Source organism: Bos mutus, chromosome 7 (assembly GCF_027580195.1).
Source record: "Bos mutus isolate GX-2022 chromosome 7, NWIPB_WYAK_1.1, whole genome shotgun sequence".
Taxonomy (NCBI): domain Eukaryota; kingdom Metazoa; phylum Chordata; class Mammalia; order Artiodactyla; family Bovidae; genus Bos; species Bos mutus.
The window spans coordinates 11,432,442-11,447,793 of record NC_091623.1 but is presented as its reverse complement, the minus strand read 5'-3'; the positions used below and the strand labels follow the sequence as shown (position 1 = coordinate 11,447,793).

The window sequence follows — 15,352 nt, the reverse complement described above, 5'->3', positions numbered from 1 at the left end:
GCCCACAGGAAGTCAACGCACAGGGTGAGCAAAGTTGGCTACAGAGGTAAAGAGCAGCAGAACCACACGTTCACATCTTTGTGAAAGAAACAGTGTAGCTTACGCTTGGATTTTCTTTGCATTAATACAGTGGTGTCAATGATATGTAGTGACTTGGGTGTCATTGTGTGTGTTTCTTTAATCCTCAAATGAAATTTATTCATCTTATTAATAATCTCTTGAATAAATGACAACTGCTTCTTATCTTAGATACTTCATATTCAAGCTTTCATTCTTCAAGTCACTTAATAATGAATTGACCAAGACAGACGGGAACCTGGAGGTTGTGGGGCTAGACTTGACAGGGGAAACAGTGGACAAACAAATTATACTAGACTTTGCAAGAGTGATAGTGTTTTGAAGAAAAGTAAACGGGGGCCAAGGGTTGAAGACGGATGGAGGAGAGCCAGGGATGGCATCTCTGAAGTGATGACTGGGTGGAAGCCTAAGTGAAATGAAGAAACAAACTGCAGAAACGTCTGGGGGAAAACATTTGGGGCAGAGGGAAGAGCAGGTACAAAAGCCCAGGGATGGAGTGTATTTTGTGAGCTATGGGGAGAACAAGAAGGTGGACACTGGGCCAGTGGAAGGAGAGGGTAAGGAAGAAAGGAGATCAGATGGAAGCAGGGACTTGCTTTTGCAAATGAATGGCCAATGTTGCACCTGGACACCATTCTATGGGAGAGGAGATGCCCTGGGAAAGTCTGAGAAGAGCTGTGATATGACCTGACCTTTAAAGAGGATTCTTCTGAGGGCCCTGTGTGGGATAGACTGGCAGCTGCAGGAACCGTAGTCAGCCTAACAGAGTTGATGGCAGGATGTGGGTGGAGGTGGGAAGACATTAAGAAACCAGGGCCTTAATAATTAGGAATAGAGACTAGAAGGGCCAGAAAAAGGTGTATCTATGGATCTGTGTGACACCATGCAGACAAAGGTGGCAGGTGAGAGAACCAGGGAATGACCGCTCCAGTAGACCTGCCCCAGGGATGTGAGCTTGGGGATGTTCCTGTGGCCTCAAGGCCAGAGTGCCTTAGCTGGTTTCCCCATCGGGCAGCCCAGGGCCACCAGGACTGCAGACATCAGGCCCTGCAGGCACTTGAGCTCTCCGCACAAGGGGACATATTGTGCCAAGTCAGTGGTTTTCAAAGTATCAGCATCTTCTGGGCACTCACTAGAAATGAGCATCAGGACCCCCTACCAGACCTATTGAATGAGAAACTCTGGGAATGAGGCCCAGCCTAACCTATGCCTTACTCCCTTCTAGAGACTCTGATGCCCAATGACCGATGGAAATCACTGTGCTAAGCGTTTTGCATGGATGAGCTCATTTAAGCATCACAGTATCCTGTAAGGTAGGATCCATCATTAGCCCCACTTTAGGGAGGACAAAACTGAGGCTCAGAGAAATAGAAGGGACCTACTTACATTCATACCATGAACCAGTGGGGGGAGCCAGAAGGTGAACAAAACCTCCTGACCCCAGAACCTCTTTATCATCCTGCCAGGTTGCCTCTTCCTGCCACAGGCAATAAGGCATCATAAAGAAAGACACTTCTCTGCTGTGAGTATGTGTGTTCCAGAATAATTCAAACAGATCTGTCAGCTTCCTGTCTGAAGGAAAGGGGTGGCTGCGATTTTGGGGACCAAGATGCTCAGCAGAGGAAGGTAAAGCCAGTACTTGGGATAAAATGCTCCGTCTGGCACACAAGAGCTGGTCTATCCCTACCAGCTTCCCGAGTCTCCCCCTCCTCCACGCTCCACACTCAGTCATCTCAGATGCCCCCAAATGTGCTCTGTGTCCCCTTGCCATTTTCCTCACCCACCATGCCCTTCCCTCTTTTCTTATCTGATTCCTCTCGAGCTTTCAAAATTCCAACTTTACTGGCTTCAATGTCTCTCTTCCAGGCTGCCACTGTTCTGTGGCCTCAGGTCTATCGTGGACACTTAGGACATGGCTTTGACTGGTTTCATGTCTTCTTCACCCATCATTAGACTGTGGGTTCTTTGCGGGACTCTGTGTCTCACGCATCTCCACAGAGTACAGGCTTGGTGTACATCTGTTAAATGAATGAATGATCTGGGGGATTCTGTCCCAGAGTGGCTGGTTTGGGGGGAGGTGTTTGTCATCATCACCATCAATGACAAGATGTCTGCACAGGGCGGGGACTGGGGTGGGGTGAGTCCCACTTGGGGTGCAACTTTAAAGAAGGCACTCACGGGACATCCCTGGTGGTCCAGTGGCTGAGAATCTACCTTCCAAGGCAGGGAACGCAGGTTTAGTCCTGGTCCAGGAACTAAGATCCTACACGATCCGGGGCAACTAAGCCCATTTGCCTCGATTTCTAAACCCATGCGCTCTTGAGCCTGTGGGCCACAACTGGAGAGGAGCCCCAGAGTGGAGCAACGAAGAGCTTGCACTCCATCTCAAAGACCCAGTGCAGCCAGGAAACAAGACGGTGCTCACTGTCAAGAGTGTCTAGGTCCCAGGTCTCAGACAGACCTTGGCTCAAACGAGCACTGCCAGGCACCCATTCTCTGGAGGGTAACTGGGTCCCTTTGGGGAAGCATGTATTGGATTTAAAGCCAGGAAATAATTGAAAAGGACACATGTCTCCCAGCATTCCTCACAGCACTATTTACTAAAGCTAGGACATGGAAGCAACCTAGATGTCCACCGTCAGATTAATGAATCAGGAAGTTGTGGTACATATACACGATGGAATATTACTCAGTCAGAAAAAGGAGTGCACCTGAGTCAGTTCTAATGAGGTGGATGAACCTAGAGCCTATTATACAGAGTGAAGTAAGTCAGAAAGAAAAAAACAAATATTGTATATTTATACATATATATGGAATCTTGAAAGATGTTAATAATGAACCTATTTGCAAGGCAGCAGTGGAGACGCAGACGTAGGGAACAGACTTGTGGACACAGCGGGGAAAGGAGCAGGTGGGACGAATGGAGGGAGTGGCACTGAAACGTACATATTACCATATGTAAACAGACAGCCAATGGGAATTTGCCGTATGTTGCAGGGAGCTCAGACCTGGCGCTGTGTGACAACCTAGAGGCATGGGATGGGGTGGGAAGTGGGAGGCAGGTTCAAGAGGAAGGGGACATGTGTACAGCTATGGTTGATTCATACAGATGTATGACAGAAACCAATGCAATACTGTAAAGTAATTATCCTCCAATTAAAAACATAAAGAAACAACAACAAAATAGAGCCAGGAAACCAGGCGTTTGGCTCCTATCTGTCCTTCCCTGCTGTGTGGCCTTCAAGGAGTTACTTTCCCCTCTGGACTTTGCAGCTGCTGGCAGCTGCTGGTATACTGCAGCTTTCCCGCGCCTGACAAGCCTGGGCTCCATAGTCTCATAAACGAAAGACATGGTGTCCCTCGGTGTGAGGCCCCACCCCTGGGTAGTGCTGGTAGTCCCGGCTGGGGGCAGATCGATGCTGATACACCTTGAGGACTGAAAAGGGAGGGAATTCCCTGGAAGAGGCTTGAGTTCTGCTGCATGTGGAGAAAGGCAGAAACACTGGGCTCTGAGCTTGGGGGACACCTTGCAGTTTTCTTTCGATTCACATTTGGCCGCATAATTCTGGCCCCTCTCCAATCCCCCAGAGCTCTTGGCTGAGAAGATGGAAAGTCAAAGAAAAGAGCACAGGCCTTGGGCAGCTGTTCTCTCCTCGCTGCGGAGAACGCCTCGCTATTTAAAGTCCAACTGCTCCACTTTCCCCTGCTCGCCCCTGGCACTTCAGCGCAGAAGCACTTTGTGGCAAAAAATGCACTCCAGATCCAAAACTGGGGGGAAAAAGCTAATGCCGAGGCGATTTTTCAGAATGCTGCAGAATTCGTGCTGCTGAGGGGCTGAGGGTGTTAAGCAGATCTGCTCTGCTCTGATCCAGGACACAAAACTCAGGAGCTGTAAGGGGCCCTTGACCATGTGTCCTGAATCCTGATTTGGCTACATTTTAGCTGGGGGACCTGGGTAAGCCTTCTCTCGCCCTTCTTTATCATCTATGTAAAGGATGATAATAAGAGGCTCCTAGGGCTCTCCTGGGCCAACACCATGGTTTATTTGGGCAGTCTGGTAACATCTGAGCACTGGCCTGGCCTCTGCTAATAAGGGCTCCATGCACCAGGCCTTTGACCTTGAAACAAAGGACACTCCCTTTGCCAGTACTGTCTAGCCCCTCAGATATGCTTCTGGGAGATGTTAGTGTCTGCATCAGATCTGTCAACCCTGGCATTACTGACCTTTGGGGCTGGAGCATCCTTCGTTGTGAGTCATCCTGTGCAGGATGTTTAGTAGCATCCCTGGCCTCTACCCACAAAATGCCAGCAGTGCCTCCTCTGTTTCTCCTTGCTGCGACTCATACAATGGCAGGCGTGGCCAAGGTGCCCTGGAGAACTCAGTCGTCCCTGGTAGGGAACCACTAGTCTGGACTGAAGGGAGGGTTGTGGGAGCATCAGAGCTAATCATCGCACCTACGCCCTTTAACCCTGAATTTGAAATGTAAATGCTGGTCACAGAAACCAGGGGGGCATCTCAGTCATCTAGGCAGCTTCTCTGGTCAAGGCAAAAAGCAGGAAGCCAACAGAATGATACAAATGTTACCTCTCTGCCACCAGTTAGATCTTTGTTTTGATCCTTTAATTTCCCCAAGTAAGTCCTCAGTGATTTGAATTATCAACATTTTTTGCAGTTATGCATTTTAATCATAATTTTATGATGAATATTTGATTTGTCATCTAATCAGGGAAAAATATACAATTCCTTAAGAGACACTTAATAACCATTTAAGCCTCTAAAGATTTGATTAGAAAAGACTGAAGGTGCTGTGTTAGGTAAACTCATGAACTTTCAACACCTTTTTATTTTCTTCAACAAATTCCATGGTCAAACACATTTACTATGAAAAGAGTTTCAATGGAAAGTTTTACCTAGGAGGCGATGTCCCCTCAAGACCTTTTTTAGCAACAGTACACATTCTGTACTTGTTTGAAGCTTCTTCAGAAACAACTTCCAAATTTTGTTGCTGTTTTAGAAGAAATGAGATGCTGGCTTTAAGGAAGAAAAGCTATGTCACAGTGGCCAGCTGAAAAGCCTGTTTTGAATATGCCTTTCCTGAGGTATCCTCATCTGGGAAATGGAAAAACTATGAAGAGAAAGACTCATAGACCTTGTTGTGAAGACATAGATAATGCAGAAGAAAGTAGGGGTAAATTGGGGTGTGACATTTGCTGTGAAGGAAACACCAGAGAGTGATGGGAGAAAGAAAAGGTGAACCTTCTATGATAGGCCTTTCTGTGGCCTTTGAGCTGAGACCTAGGAATAAGATGCTTCCCAAGTGGCTCAGGGGTAAAGAATCCACCTGCCAGTGCATGAGACGTAAGAGATGCAGGTTTGATCCTGGGTTGGGAAGATCCCCTGGAGGAGGAAATGGTAAACCCACTCCACTATTCTTGCCTGGAGAAGTCTGTCATGCAAAATGCCCAAGTCAGAGTATTGCTGGCCTCGGACCAGCATGGGCTGGGGGATGAAACTTAGCCCCCACAAGGCTCAGAAGGCTGGCCAGAGAGGATGAAGCAGGTCTGCTATGGAGGTTACTGGGAACAGCGAGAGGGAAGGTAGGGGCCCATCACAGCAGGCCCTCAGGCCAAGGTGGAACATGCAGAACTCTTAGTTGCCGAACCTACCGACCTAGTTCCATGACCAGGCATTGAACCTGGGTCCCCTGCATCGGGAGTGCAGAGTCTTATCCACTGGACCACCAGGGAAGTTCCCCAAGGTGAAACATTTGATTTTGATGCTAACTATGGGAGACGCCTTTGGAGGGCATGGCATCATCTGTCTACAATGTGAAACTCTCTCTCTGCTTCTGTGTGGGGATAAGAACAGGGGCAAGAACAGCAGCAGGGAAACCTCGTGGGTTGCCTGTTCCCATGATCCAGGTGCCTCCAAAGCCCAGCACAGTGCTCTTAAAATCTTAGTGATTATAGCTTGTATATGCAGTGGAAAGTGGATTCTATCTCTTTTTTTGAACCTCAATAGAATAAAAGGAAACCAAACCCCCTAACTCTCAGTACCCTCAACAGAAGAAGCTTCTCTAGTCAAATGTGCCCAGGAAATCAAAGACCTTATTACAGCTGGAAGGCCCATGTGGTTCGCTAGGAGTTCAGCTGGGGCTAGTTCTGTTTCCCTCCCAAAGACGAGAGCCCCAGCGCCTGGCCAGCTGGCAGTGGCCTCTAGGCCAAGTCTTAGTCTTCTAAGCGTTAGATATATTGCTTTGCTCTCTGGGAGCTAATTGGTTATGGCTCCAGCTACATTTGCCACAAGGTCTTTGGACTGCAAAGGGAATCCTCATCCAACCCAATTAATAGAGCAACATTGCATTTTTATGCTGTCCTCCACCCAACCCATCCATCAGTGTGATTTACACACATTAATCAAGGCATTTACAATGGGTTCACCAAGCTTGCTCCCTCATTGGATGGAGAGACCGGACTATTTGGATTCTTCTGGAGTCCCTGAGGTCCCGAGCTTGGCTCTGCTAAACGTACAGACAAGGTGAGTTATTAATTAACAATTGAGATAAATGCCGCAACAGCATCCTTGAATCATGTCAAACCAATTTGGATGGCAGTGGGTGAGGGGTGGGTTTTGTCCGTTCCAAGTGCTTCTGGACAGACTCCAGTGTTTTTTCTCCTCATTTAGGCCTGGCTGGAGTGCCCTGAGCTCAGGCCAGCATCCACATCTCTTAACCCTAGGCAGCCTCCTTTGGAGCAAAACAAGGAACTGAGCTTCACAGATGGAGGTGGGCTGGGAAATACCGTTCTGAAAAGCAGCCTGACTGAAGACCTTAACTTACAGAGAGAAAGGTCGATGCTGCTGGTGGAGGGAAGAGCTCCTACCAGGGGTTCCTGACCACACAGATCTGAGGACCTGAGGGAGCTAGGAGGCAGGCTGGAGACCCAGGCTTGATATTGTGATGGGCTTTCTTTCCGCAGAGCCGACGCCCACACTCTGTGGCAGTGTCTCCCCGAAGCTCCCGGTGAATGGCTTCCCGCCCCGTCTGCCTTCACACGCTGGACTGTGACACTAATACTACCATGCTAATACATCTTTCCAGATGGATTCTGAGCTTCAGATGGATTCAGTGAACTCTTTGTGGACACTCTGTGTCATTTGTCTTCATATTTCCAGAGGCCTATTTCCAAAGTCTAACATTTAGTCAGCCCTCAACGAATGTTTGTTAAACCACGAATGAATGACAAACGGAAGGGTGGATTCACACTCTAATGACAGAGGGTTAAAGGCTACTTAAATTTTGAGTACATTGGCCACCTCTCCAACCAGGAATGGACAGCACTTCTAACACATACTAAAGTTATTTACTCAGAAACACAACAGGAAATTGTGTCCATATTTTTCCAATTCCTTCCTTCTTCCTGAATTAAATTCTCCTTTCTTCACTTCACTCCTCTTGGGTTCTGGAAATACTAGGGGTAGAGGTCTTGGAAACAGGTATCACGACATTGGGCTGTGTCAGCCCATGCAGGGGAAACTATTATTTGAAATTTTTTTTTTCTCAAGATGTGGTTGGCAGACCACTTGCATCAGAATCCTTGGTAAAAATGCAGATTCCTAATCCCACATCTAACTTAATAAATCAGAATCTCAAAGGCTGGGGCCAACAAATCTATATATTTAACAAGCTCTCCAGTGTTGTCCTACAACCCTGAGGTCTGATGAACGCTAGTTAGAATCTCACTGGTTATATACCGTGGGGAGATTACAGGTTCGGCTCCATCTCTGTGGATTCAGCATCCATTCTGGACAATGACAACACCATCAGGACTAATAACGTGAAAGCCAAAAACAGCCAACACAAGAGGGCATCCTATGAGCTGGGCGCCTTGTAAAACATATCACACACATTTTCTCCCCGAAACGTCACACCTGCTCATGGAGGTGGCATAACTGGGCCTATTTTACAGACAACAAAACTGAAACTTTGGGGAGGAAACTGGCTTGCAGAAGTGGGTTACAGTGACTGACTTCTGAGTCCAGGCTCTTAACCATATTCTGCTACAGTGTCACCTATTCAAAAATCAGGGAAGGGACAGGGGATGCACACAAAGCATCTTTCTTTTCTTTACCTTTTTAAAGACATTTGTTGATTTCTTTCTTTTTTTTTTTTTTCCGGCTGCACCATGTGGCATGCAGGATCTTAGTTCTCCCACCAGGGAACTTAGTTCCCAGAACCTACGCCCCCTGTGGTGAAAGCTCGGAATCTCAACCACTGGACCACCGGGGAAGTTCCCAGCATGTAACTTCCAGATCTGTGTTGAAGCAAGACAGAGGCAAACACAGACAATCCCTCCATTGTGGAGGGGAAGCCTTCAGAAGGGCTGTCTCCTGCCTCTCCACCTCTGGGCCTCTGCCCACAGACAGGGGACAGCTTCTGATAGGCTTCTATGAGCACTTCAGACCATAATGGAGGCCAACCTTTCTACACACAGAGGGCCGGAGCGCCTGACTCCAAGGTTCGGGTGATAAACGGATGGAGGGAAGGCATAAGGTCTGTCTTTCCAGGGCAGATGATCCACCAGCGCCTCCCCACCTCGAGGTTCCCACTTTGAGAGGAAATCTACACCCTTTCTCCTACCCCTGGCTGTGATGAACTAAATCTCACACCTCTGTCTTGGTGGTGATAATTAAATATTATCCGCCTGTCACTTGACGCACATGTTGTGTGTATTCTCAGACTTTAATGAGCTCATATTTGTCTTCTGTAAGCAATAATATTTCTTTGAGTCTCTTCTTTTTCAAACTGGGGTGAGCAGTTCAAGCAAAGATCTCAAACTATTAAAAAGACAGTCTGCTCCCATGCATGTCTTTCTGAACCGTGTCTGCTACGTCTCAGGGGCCATGGCAGGTGATGTTTGTCCCTTCAAAATCAGCCAGTACTTCCTGAGGTTAAGCTGGTGGTCACATGGCTGGGGGTGTTGGGAGACTTTGAAAGTGATGAGAATAAGAAGGTAGGAATCGATAAATTGTTTGGCGGGGCATATTTTAAGGCAGCTTTTTCCAACAGGGTTTCTCATCTAAGAACCACAGAAGCCAGAAAATATTTGTGTGATCAATTTTCCAAGTTTTCTGAGGAAGGTACTTAGTACCATTCTAGATGCATGGGGCTTCCCTGGGTGGCTCAGTCAGTAAAGAACCTGCCTGCAATGCAGGAGACCCAGGTTCCATCCCTAGGTCAGGAAGATGCCCTGGAGACGGAAATGGCTATCCACTCCAGTCTTCTTGCACTGGAAATTCCATGGACACAAGAATCTGGTGGGTTACAGACCATGGGGTCACAAGAGTCAGACGCTACTTAGCGACTAAGCTACCACCACCATTCGAGGTGCCTAGGAGAGAAGTTCATTCATTCCATATAACAGATGTGTTAGTTAAGTGGCTCTCAGAGAGAACCTGCATTAGCACCCTCTGGAAATTTACTAGATGTTCAAATTCTTGCATCCTTCCCTAGACCTACGGAATCAGAAAAGGGGGTAGGACTAACAACCTGTGTGTAATCAAGCCCTCCAGGTGGTTTTGCTATAAGCTCAACTTTGGGACTTCCCTGGTGGCTCAGACGGTAAAGCGTCTGTCTACAATGCGGGAGACCTGGGTTCGATCCTTGGGTTGGGAAGATCCCCTGGAGAAGGAAATGGCAATCCACTCCAGTACTCTTGCCTGGAAAATCCCATGGACAGAGGAGCCTGGTAGGCTACAGTCCATGGGGTCGCAAAGAGTCAGACATGACTGAGAGACTTCACTTTCACTTTCAACTTTGGAAACTACTAGAGTCGGACATGACTGAAGCGACTTAGCAGCAGTAGCAGCAGCAGTGTCTGCAGGCATTAAAACGTCTTGATTCGCCGGGCAAGAATACTGGAGTGGGTAGCCATTCCCTTCTCCAAGGGATGTTCCCAACCCAGGGATCGAACCCGGGTCTCATGCATTGCAGGCAGATTCTTTAGTGTCTGAGCCACCAGGGAAGCCTCTCATGGAGGAACTCAGGTTGAAAAAGGCTGCAGAGGACTTCAAATATCTATTTCCATATTTGCATCTATATTTATCTCTGTTTAAAATAAAAAAAGATCTATCACTTTAAACTTGAGAGTTTAAAAAAAAATGTAGAGCGTTCCTAGATGGAAAAATGATTTGGCTCTTCCAGCTTGCTCTGGAAGGGCACTCTATTATCTTCTCCATTCATGAGGTTTATAACAAATGCGCTCACTGCAGCTGCTCCCCAGGCCTGGGCGTCCCTCCGACCCACCCACTGCCATGTCTAGAGACCCACAAAGCTCTCCCTGAGAACTGGCAAAGCAGGCCAGAGCCTGGGGCAGAACTCCCACCCCCACCCCCAAAATGAGTAGAACAGGATAAAATTAGTCTGCTGCAGGGCTGGGTCTGGAGTTGATGAGGAACAACTTCAATATTTATCAATAAACCCCATACTGCTGAGCACGCGTCCTCGGGAAGTAACTAACCATAAAAAGGATACTCTGCACCAAGGAATCTCCTCCAAAAAAAGAACTCAGTTCATTTGTGAATTGCTTACGCCAGGTGAGAGAGAATCCCTGCCTACCCCTCTCACCTGACATAAGCAACTCTGAATTAACTGGGAGTTTCTTTTTATAAATACTGTGCAGAGCCTTTTTTTTTTTTTGGTGGTTAATTACTTCCTTGGGAGGTTTCTTTAATGGTTCCCATAACAAGGCTATTATTGTCTTTAGCATAATCACTGCCTCCTTTGCTTCTGTGGCCTGCCTTTCGGATGCCTCTTGCCTCTGTCTGCCAGGAGGGACCCTGAATGGTGCACTTTGGGCAGTCCTCAGGCTGGGGACTTGCAAGGTATCTCCCCCAGCCCCATCACTTCAGGAATTTCTCCTGGTGGGAGCTGGGATTCGAGTGGGGCTGGTGGAGGGAGAAGGGAGTGGTGCAGGGCACGTCTGGTGGAGATTGGGTCCCCCTCCCTTGGGTGCAGCGTTTCAGCCATTTGCTAGGCTTTCAGCTGCTGACACCAGTGCCAGCGAAGGAAGCCAGTTCCTTCCTGGAAGGTGAAGAGCAGGCCTGTAAGCAACCGCTTTGCTTGGTGAGACCACCAGGGACCAGATGCAAAAATAGTGACTATTACCAGGAAAAGCAGTGCAATGTCTGACTGTCTATTTTGGAAAAAAAAATGTATTACGGACTTAGGCCTCACTTCATTCAAAAATGAATTAAAAGTGGCTTCTACTTGGGCTAAACGAATGAATGGGAGCATTGTGTCAAGTCTATAAACTTGTTGTGACTGGTGTACTCCTATCAGTGTACACAGATTTGTTTACCTAGGAGCTATAGAGGTGTTACAACTGCAATAATAGGTTACGGGAATTGCAAAATGGGAGGATGAAGAAAAACAGAAACAGGATGTCTGTTACTTTCAGCCTACACCTCCAGACACCACTGAAGCCGGCCCCCTGGGGCCATGAGGGCAGGCGCTGACAGTCCCAGGGTGCAGGGATTGGCAGATATGAGAGAATACATGTTTTTGTTAAATAATCAGACTCATACCTTCTTATACCCAGAAACAGTTTCTGCCCTGAGGAAATGCTGACCACATGAGTCATTCTGGTAGGGGTGGATGACGAACCTGTACTCATGTTAGGGGACCCTGACTCTGTGTTCCTAGGATATCAGGTGGTCCACGCGATACCGTAACCCCATTTAGCCCCCAAATCTCAGGACTCCATCAGGGAATAAACAACTCAGGAAAATTCAGCTCAGAGGTATAGAACAGAGGTCAGCAAACTTCTGATAAGGGATCAGAGGATAACAATTTTAGGCTTTGTCTTGGCCAACTAACAAATATTGCCTTCATGCTGGAAGCAGGACAAAACATAAACAAATAGGTGTGGCTATGTTCCAATAAAACTCTACATATGGACACCGACATCTGAATTCTACATAGTTTTCATGTGTCATGAAGTATTTTCCTTCTTTATATATTTTTCCCCAACCATGAAAAATGTAAAAACCATTTTTTTGCTTGTAGGCTCTGCTGGTACAAAGACAGGCAGTGGATTGGATCTGGTCCAAGGGCTGTGGTTTGCCAACCTTTGGTTAGAACATGGATTTTGGAGTCAGAGCTGGATTTGGATTGTGATTAAAACAGAAAGATTGTGATTAAAACAGAAAGAGAGTCACAGATGTAGAGGACAATCTTATGGTTACCCAGGAAAAACGATGGGGAGGGATAAACTGGGAGACGGATTGATATATAGATATATGCTGCTAGTTGGCTCAGTCGTGTCCGACTCTGTGTGACCCCATAGACGGCAGCCCACCAGGCCTCCCCTGTCCCTGGGATTCTCCAAGCAAGAACACTGGAGTGGGTTGCCATTTCCTTCTCCAGGACTATATATACACTATATATAAAATAGATAACTAATAAGAACCTACTGTATAGCACAGGGCTCTGTAATGGTTTACATGGGAAAAGAATCTAAAAAAGAGTGGATATATGTATATGTATAACTGATTCACTTTGCCGTACACCTGAAAGTAACACAACATTGTAAATCAGCTGTACGCCAATAAAAATTAAAGAAAAAAGTTACGTCATCACTCTCTAGGCCTCAGTTTCCTCATCTGTATAGCAACATCTCAAAGGGCTGAAAGGATGCGGCGTTTTCACAGCTCACAACATTCTAGCCCATGTTGAACATATAATGTCACCAGCACAAATTTGTTTGTAATTCCATACCCTGTAAGGAATGGTCACCCAAAGGTAGAGTCAGGGCCTGGCCACCTTTCAGTGGGGACATGTACTTTAGAAACCAAAGCTAGTATCCACCCCTGGTGCCTCCAGGGGCCCCCACTGGCCCAAGGACCCCACTCTCTGCTGTGTTTGCTTCAAAGGAAGTGTTACAACAACATTTGACAATAGCAGAGGGGAGGTCTTTCAAAAGGGACTCATGAGGACCGTTTATACACAACGCTCCTCTCTTGAGGGGCTGGGAATTCGAAGACGATCACTCACCTCCCTCATTATCCTTGTTATCCGCACAGGAGGTTTCCATGGCAACGTTGCATCCGGGCCCTCTCCAGCCGGTCTGGCAGACACACTGCCAGCTGTTCTGACCCAGTGTGCATCTCCCGTTGCCGTTGCACAAATCGGGGCAGCCATCTGGTTGGAGAAACGGAGAGGATGAGGAGGAGGAACGTGAGGCCGCGCTGGGGCCGCGGGGGAGCCATGCAAAGGGGGAGCGAGGCCACAGGGCGGCCGCTGGGCCAGCCGCAGAGGGGGGCCCGTACCTGGCTCAGGAGTCGGGGAAGCAGGCGATGCATGCGGTTGCAAGACGCTAGCAGGGACCCAGATGCAGACGCTCCCCAGTGACACTGACCTGTGCGAAGGGGTCTGAGGCAACCTTCCCAAAGTGGGGAACGTTCTGGAAAAATGAAACTAGCCCTGAGCGGACAACGAGTCTAGTAGGCTGTTGATTCCAGCCCATGGCTCAGGGTTGATGCTACCTCAACAAAAATCTTTTCTTTCTTTTTTCAGTGCCTTATGCAGAAGGGAGAAAATTCCCTACCAACCCAGGGTGGGGGCTGAGTGCCCTCCATCTTTCAGAATTTTAAAACTAAATTTACATGTGATTAGCATGAGCTTCTTAGGACCAAGAACTGGATGGTTCTGCTGGGCTATTTTCATATTTTTGTGGTATTTAGTTAAAAGGGACACTTAAAATGTTGGCTGCTAATCACTCAATCTATTTATGGCATGATGCAAAAATACTGCAGGATCTGACGCCTGGGGAAGGGTAGGTGCTCAGTGCTATGGATCAGGAGAAAGCAGAGGAAAGCTTATGTGCCTGGGGGGAGGCGGGAGTGTTCGAGTCATTCTATTTTGTGGTTTTCTTTTCCTTTTTGGATGTGTGTTTGTGTAGAATCAGTAGCCTGCCTCACTCCCTAGCTGCCCCAACCCACAAAACAGTTGCAGCTACTGCTGTCCTGACCTGAGAGAGTCTAGATGAGGAAAGAAGAGAAAGATTGGGGGTCACTACAGAGAGAGGGGAGTCTCTGGGAGGATGTGGCCATGCTCACAAAACTTACTTGCTGGCAAGAATTCCTAGATATGTTTTCATCTTTCTTTCCTTTAACAGCTTTATTGAGGTGTAATTTACATACCATAAAATTCATCTGCTTTAAGTGTACAAGGCAATGACTTCGAGGAAATTAAAGAAGTGCAATCTAGGTATGTTCCCTTACATATCTACATTTAAAGAGATTCTTACGTTAGAACAGATTCCGAATGACCATTAATTTAATTGGCCTCAGAAAATAACTTTTCCTGACTCTCTCTCTCTTTCTATCTCGACTTCTTGCTATCATCTCCATCTCTTTCTATATCTATTTTTAAACCACACAAAGTGCAGGGTGGATTGGGCCGTGGTAGAGGGATGAAGTGCTTCATAATGATGGAGGTAATTGATTTGAAACCTTTCTGGCCCAAATCTTCTGAATCAAAACTGTGTCTCTCCCCCTCCTTCTCTCTCCAGTGTTCTGGAGGCCATCACCTGGCCGCCTTCTTCTCTTCTCTTGAGTCCCCCTTACGAGAATGCCGATAAACCTAATTTGTGCATGTGGCAGAGGTGGGAATTTAAAGGACTCCTCCTAAGAAGAAAGGGCTGGAGGGTTTGAAATTGAGTTGAAATTTACTTCTTTAAGGAGTTTCACTCCTCAATACTTCTTCCCTCCCATCCTTTCCAGAACGTGGTATGGGTTAGGACCTGCGTAAGCAACAGAAGTCCTACATGCAGAAGTCTCTGTAAAGAAACAGCTTTCTTGAGAGGAGGCATGAGGAGATGGTGATCAGGGAATTTTTTTCTTTTGTTGTAGAGCCTGGCACTCAGTCCAGGATGTGAGCAAAGCACTGGTGTTTGCATACCTAGAAAAAGACTTACTGGTCTCCACACCTATCCTCTCAAAGTCAAGAGTCACATTTCCATTCCTTACCTACCAAGGAGGTGACCACAGCCCTGCCTGGAATACAGGTGATTTTCCTGTCTCTTTATACTTTGAAAGAGAGCTGGGAGAGGAAGCCAGCCCCGGTGTCAGGGAAATGCCACAAATATTTCTACAGGAGCAAAATGCAACTCAGTAGGAAAAGCCCAAGGGACACTTCACAGATTTGCAAGGAAAAGAGAGGATCCGCAACCCCCAGCCACCTCCAGCTTTACAGTTTCTACGAGCAGAGTTTTA

General features: G+C 47.2%; 1 protein-coding gene and 1 non-coding gene across 2 annotated transcripts in view; both read right to left on the bottom strand.

Moving 5' to 3' along the window:
• The window catches only part of TENM2 (teneurin transmembrane protein 2), a 488,845-nt gene that overhangs the window by 116,480 nt on the left and 357,013 nt on the right, over nt 1–15,352 (bottom strand). The window contains 1 exon segment of the mRNA XM_070373048.1: nt 13,131–13,277. Coding sequence (XP_070229149.1) covers nt 13,131–13,277 — 147 coding nt within the window.
• On the bottom strand, nt 5,754–5,826 carry TRNAG-CCC (transfer RNA glycine (anticodon CCC)). Its single transcript has one exon. It is a non-coding gene; the product is annotated as a tRNA-Gly (tRNA).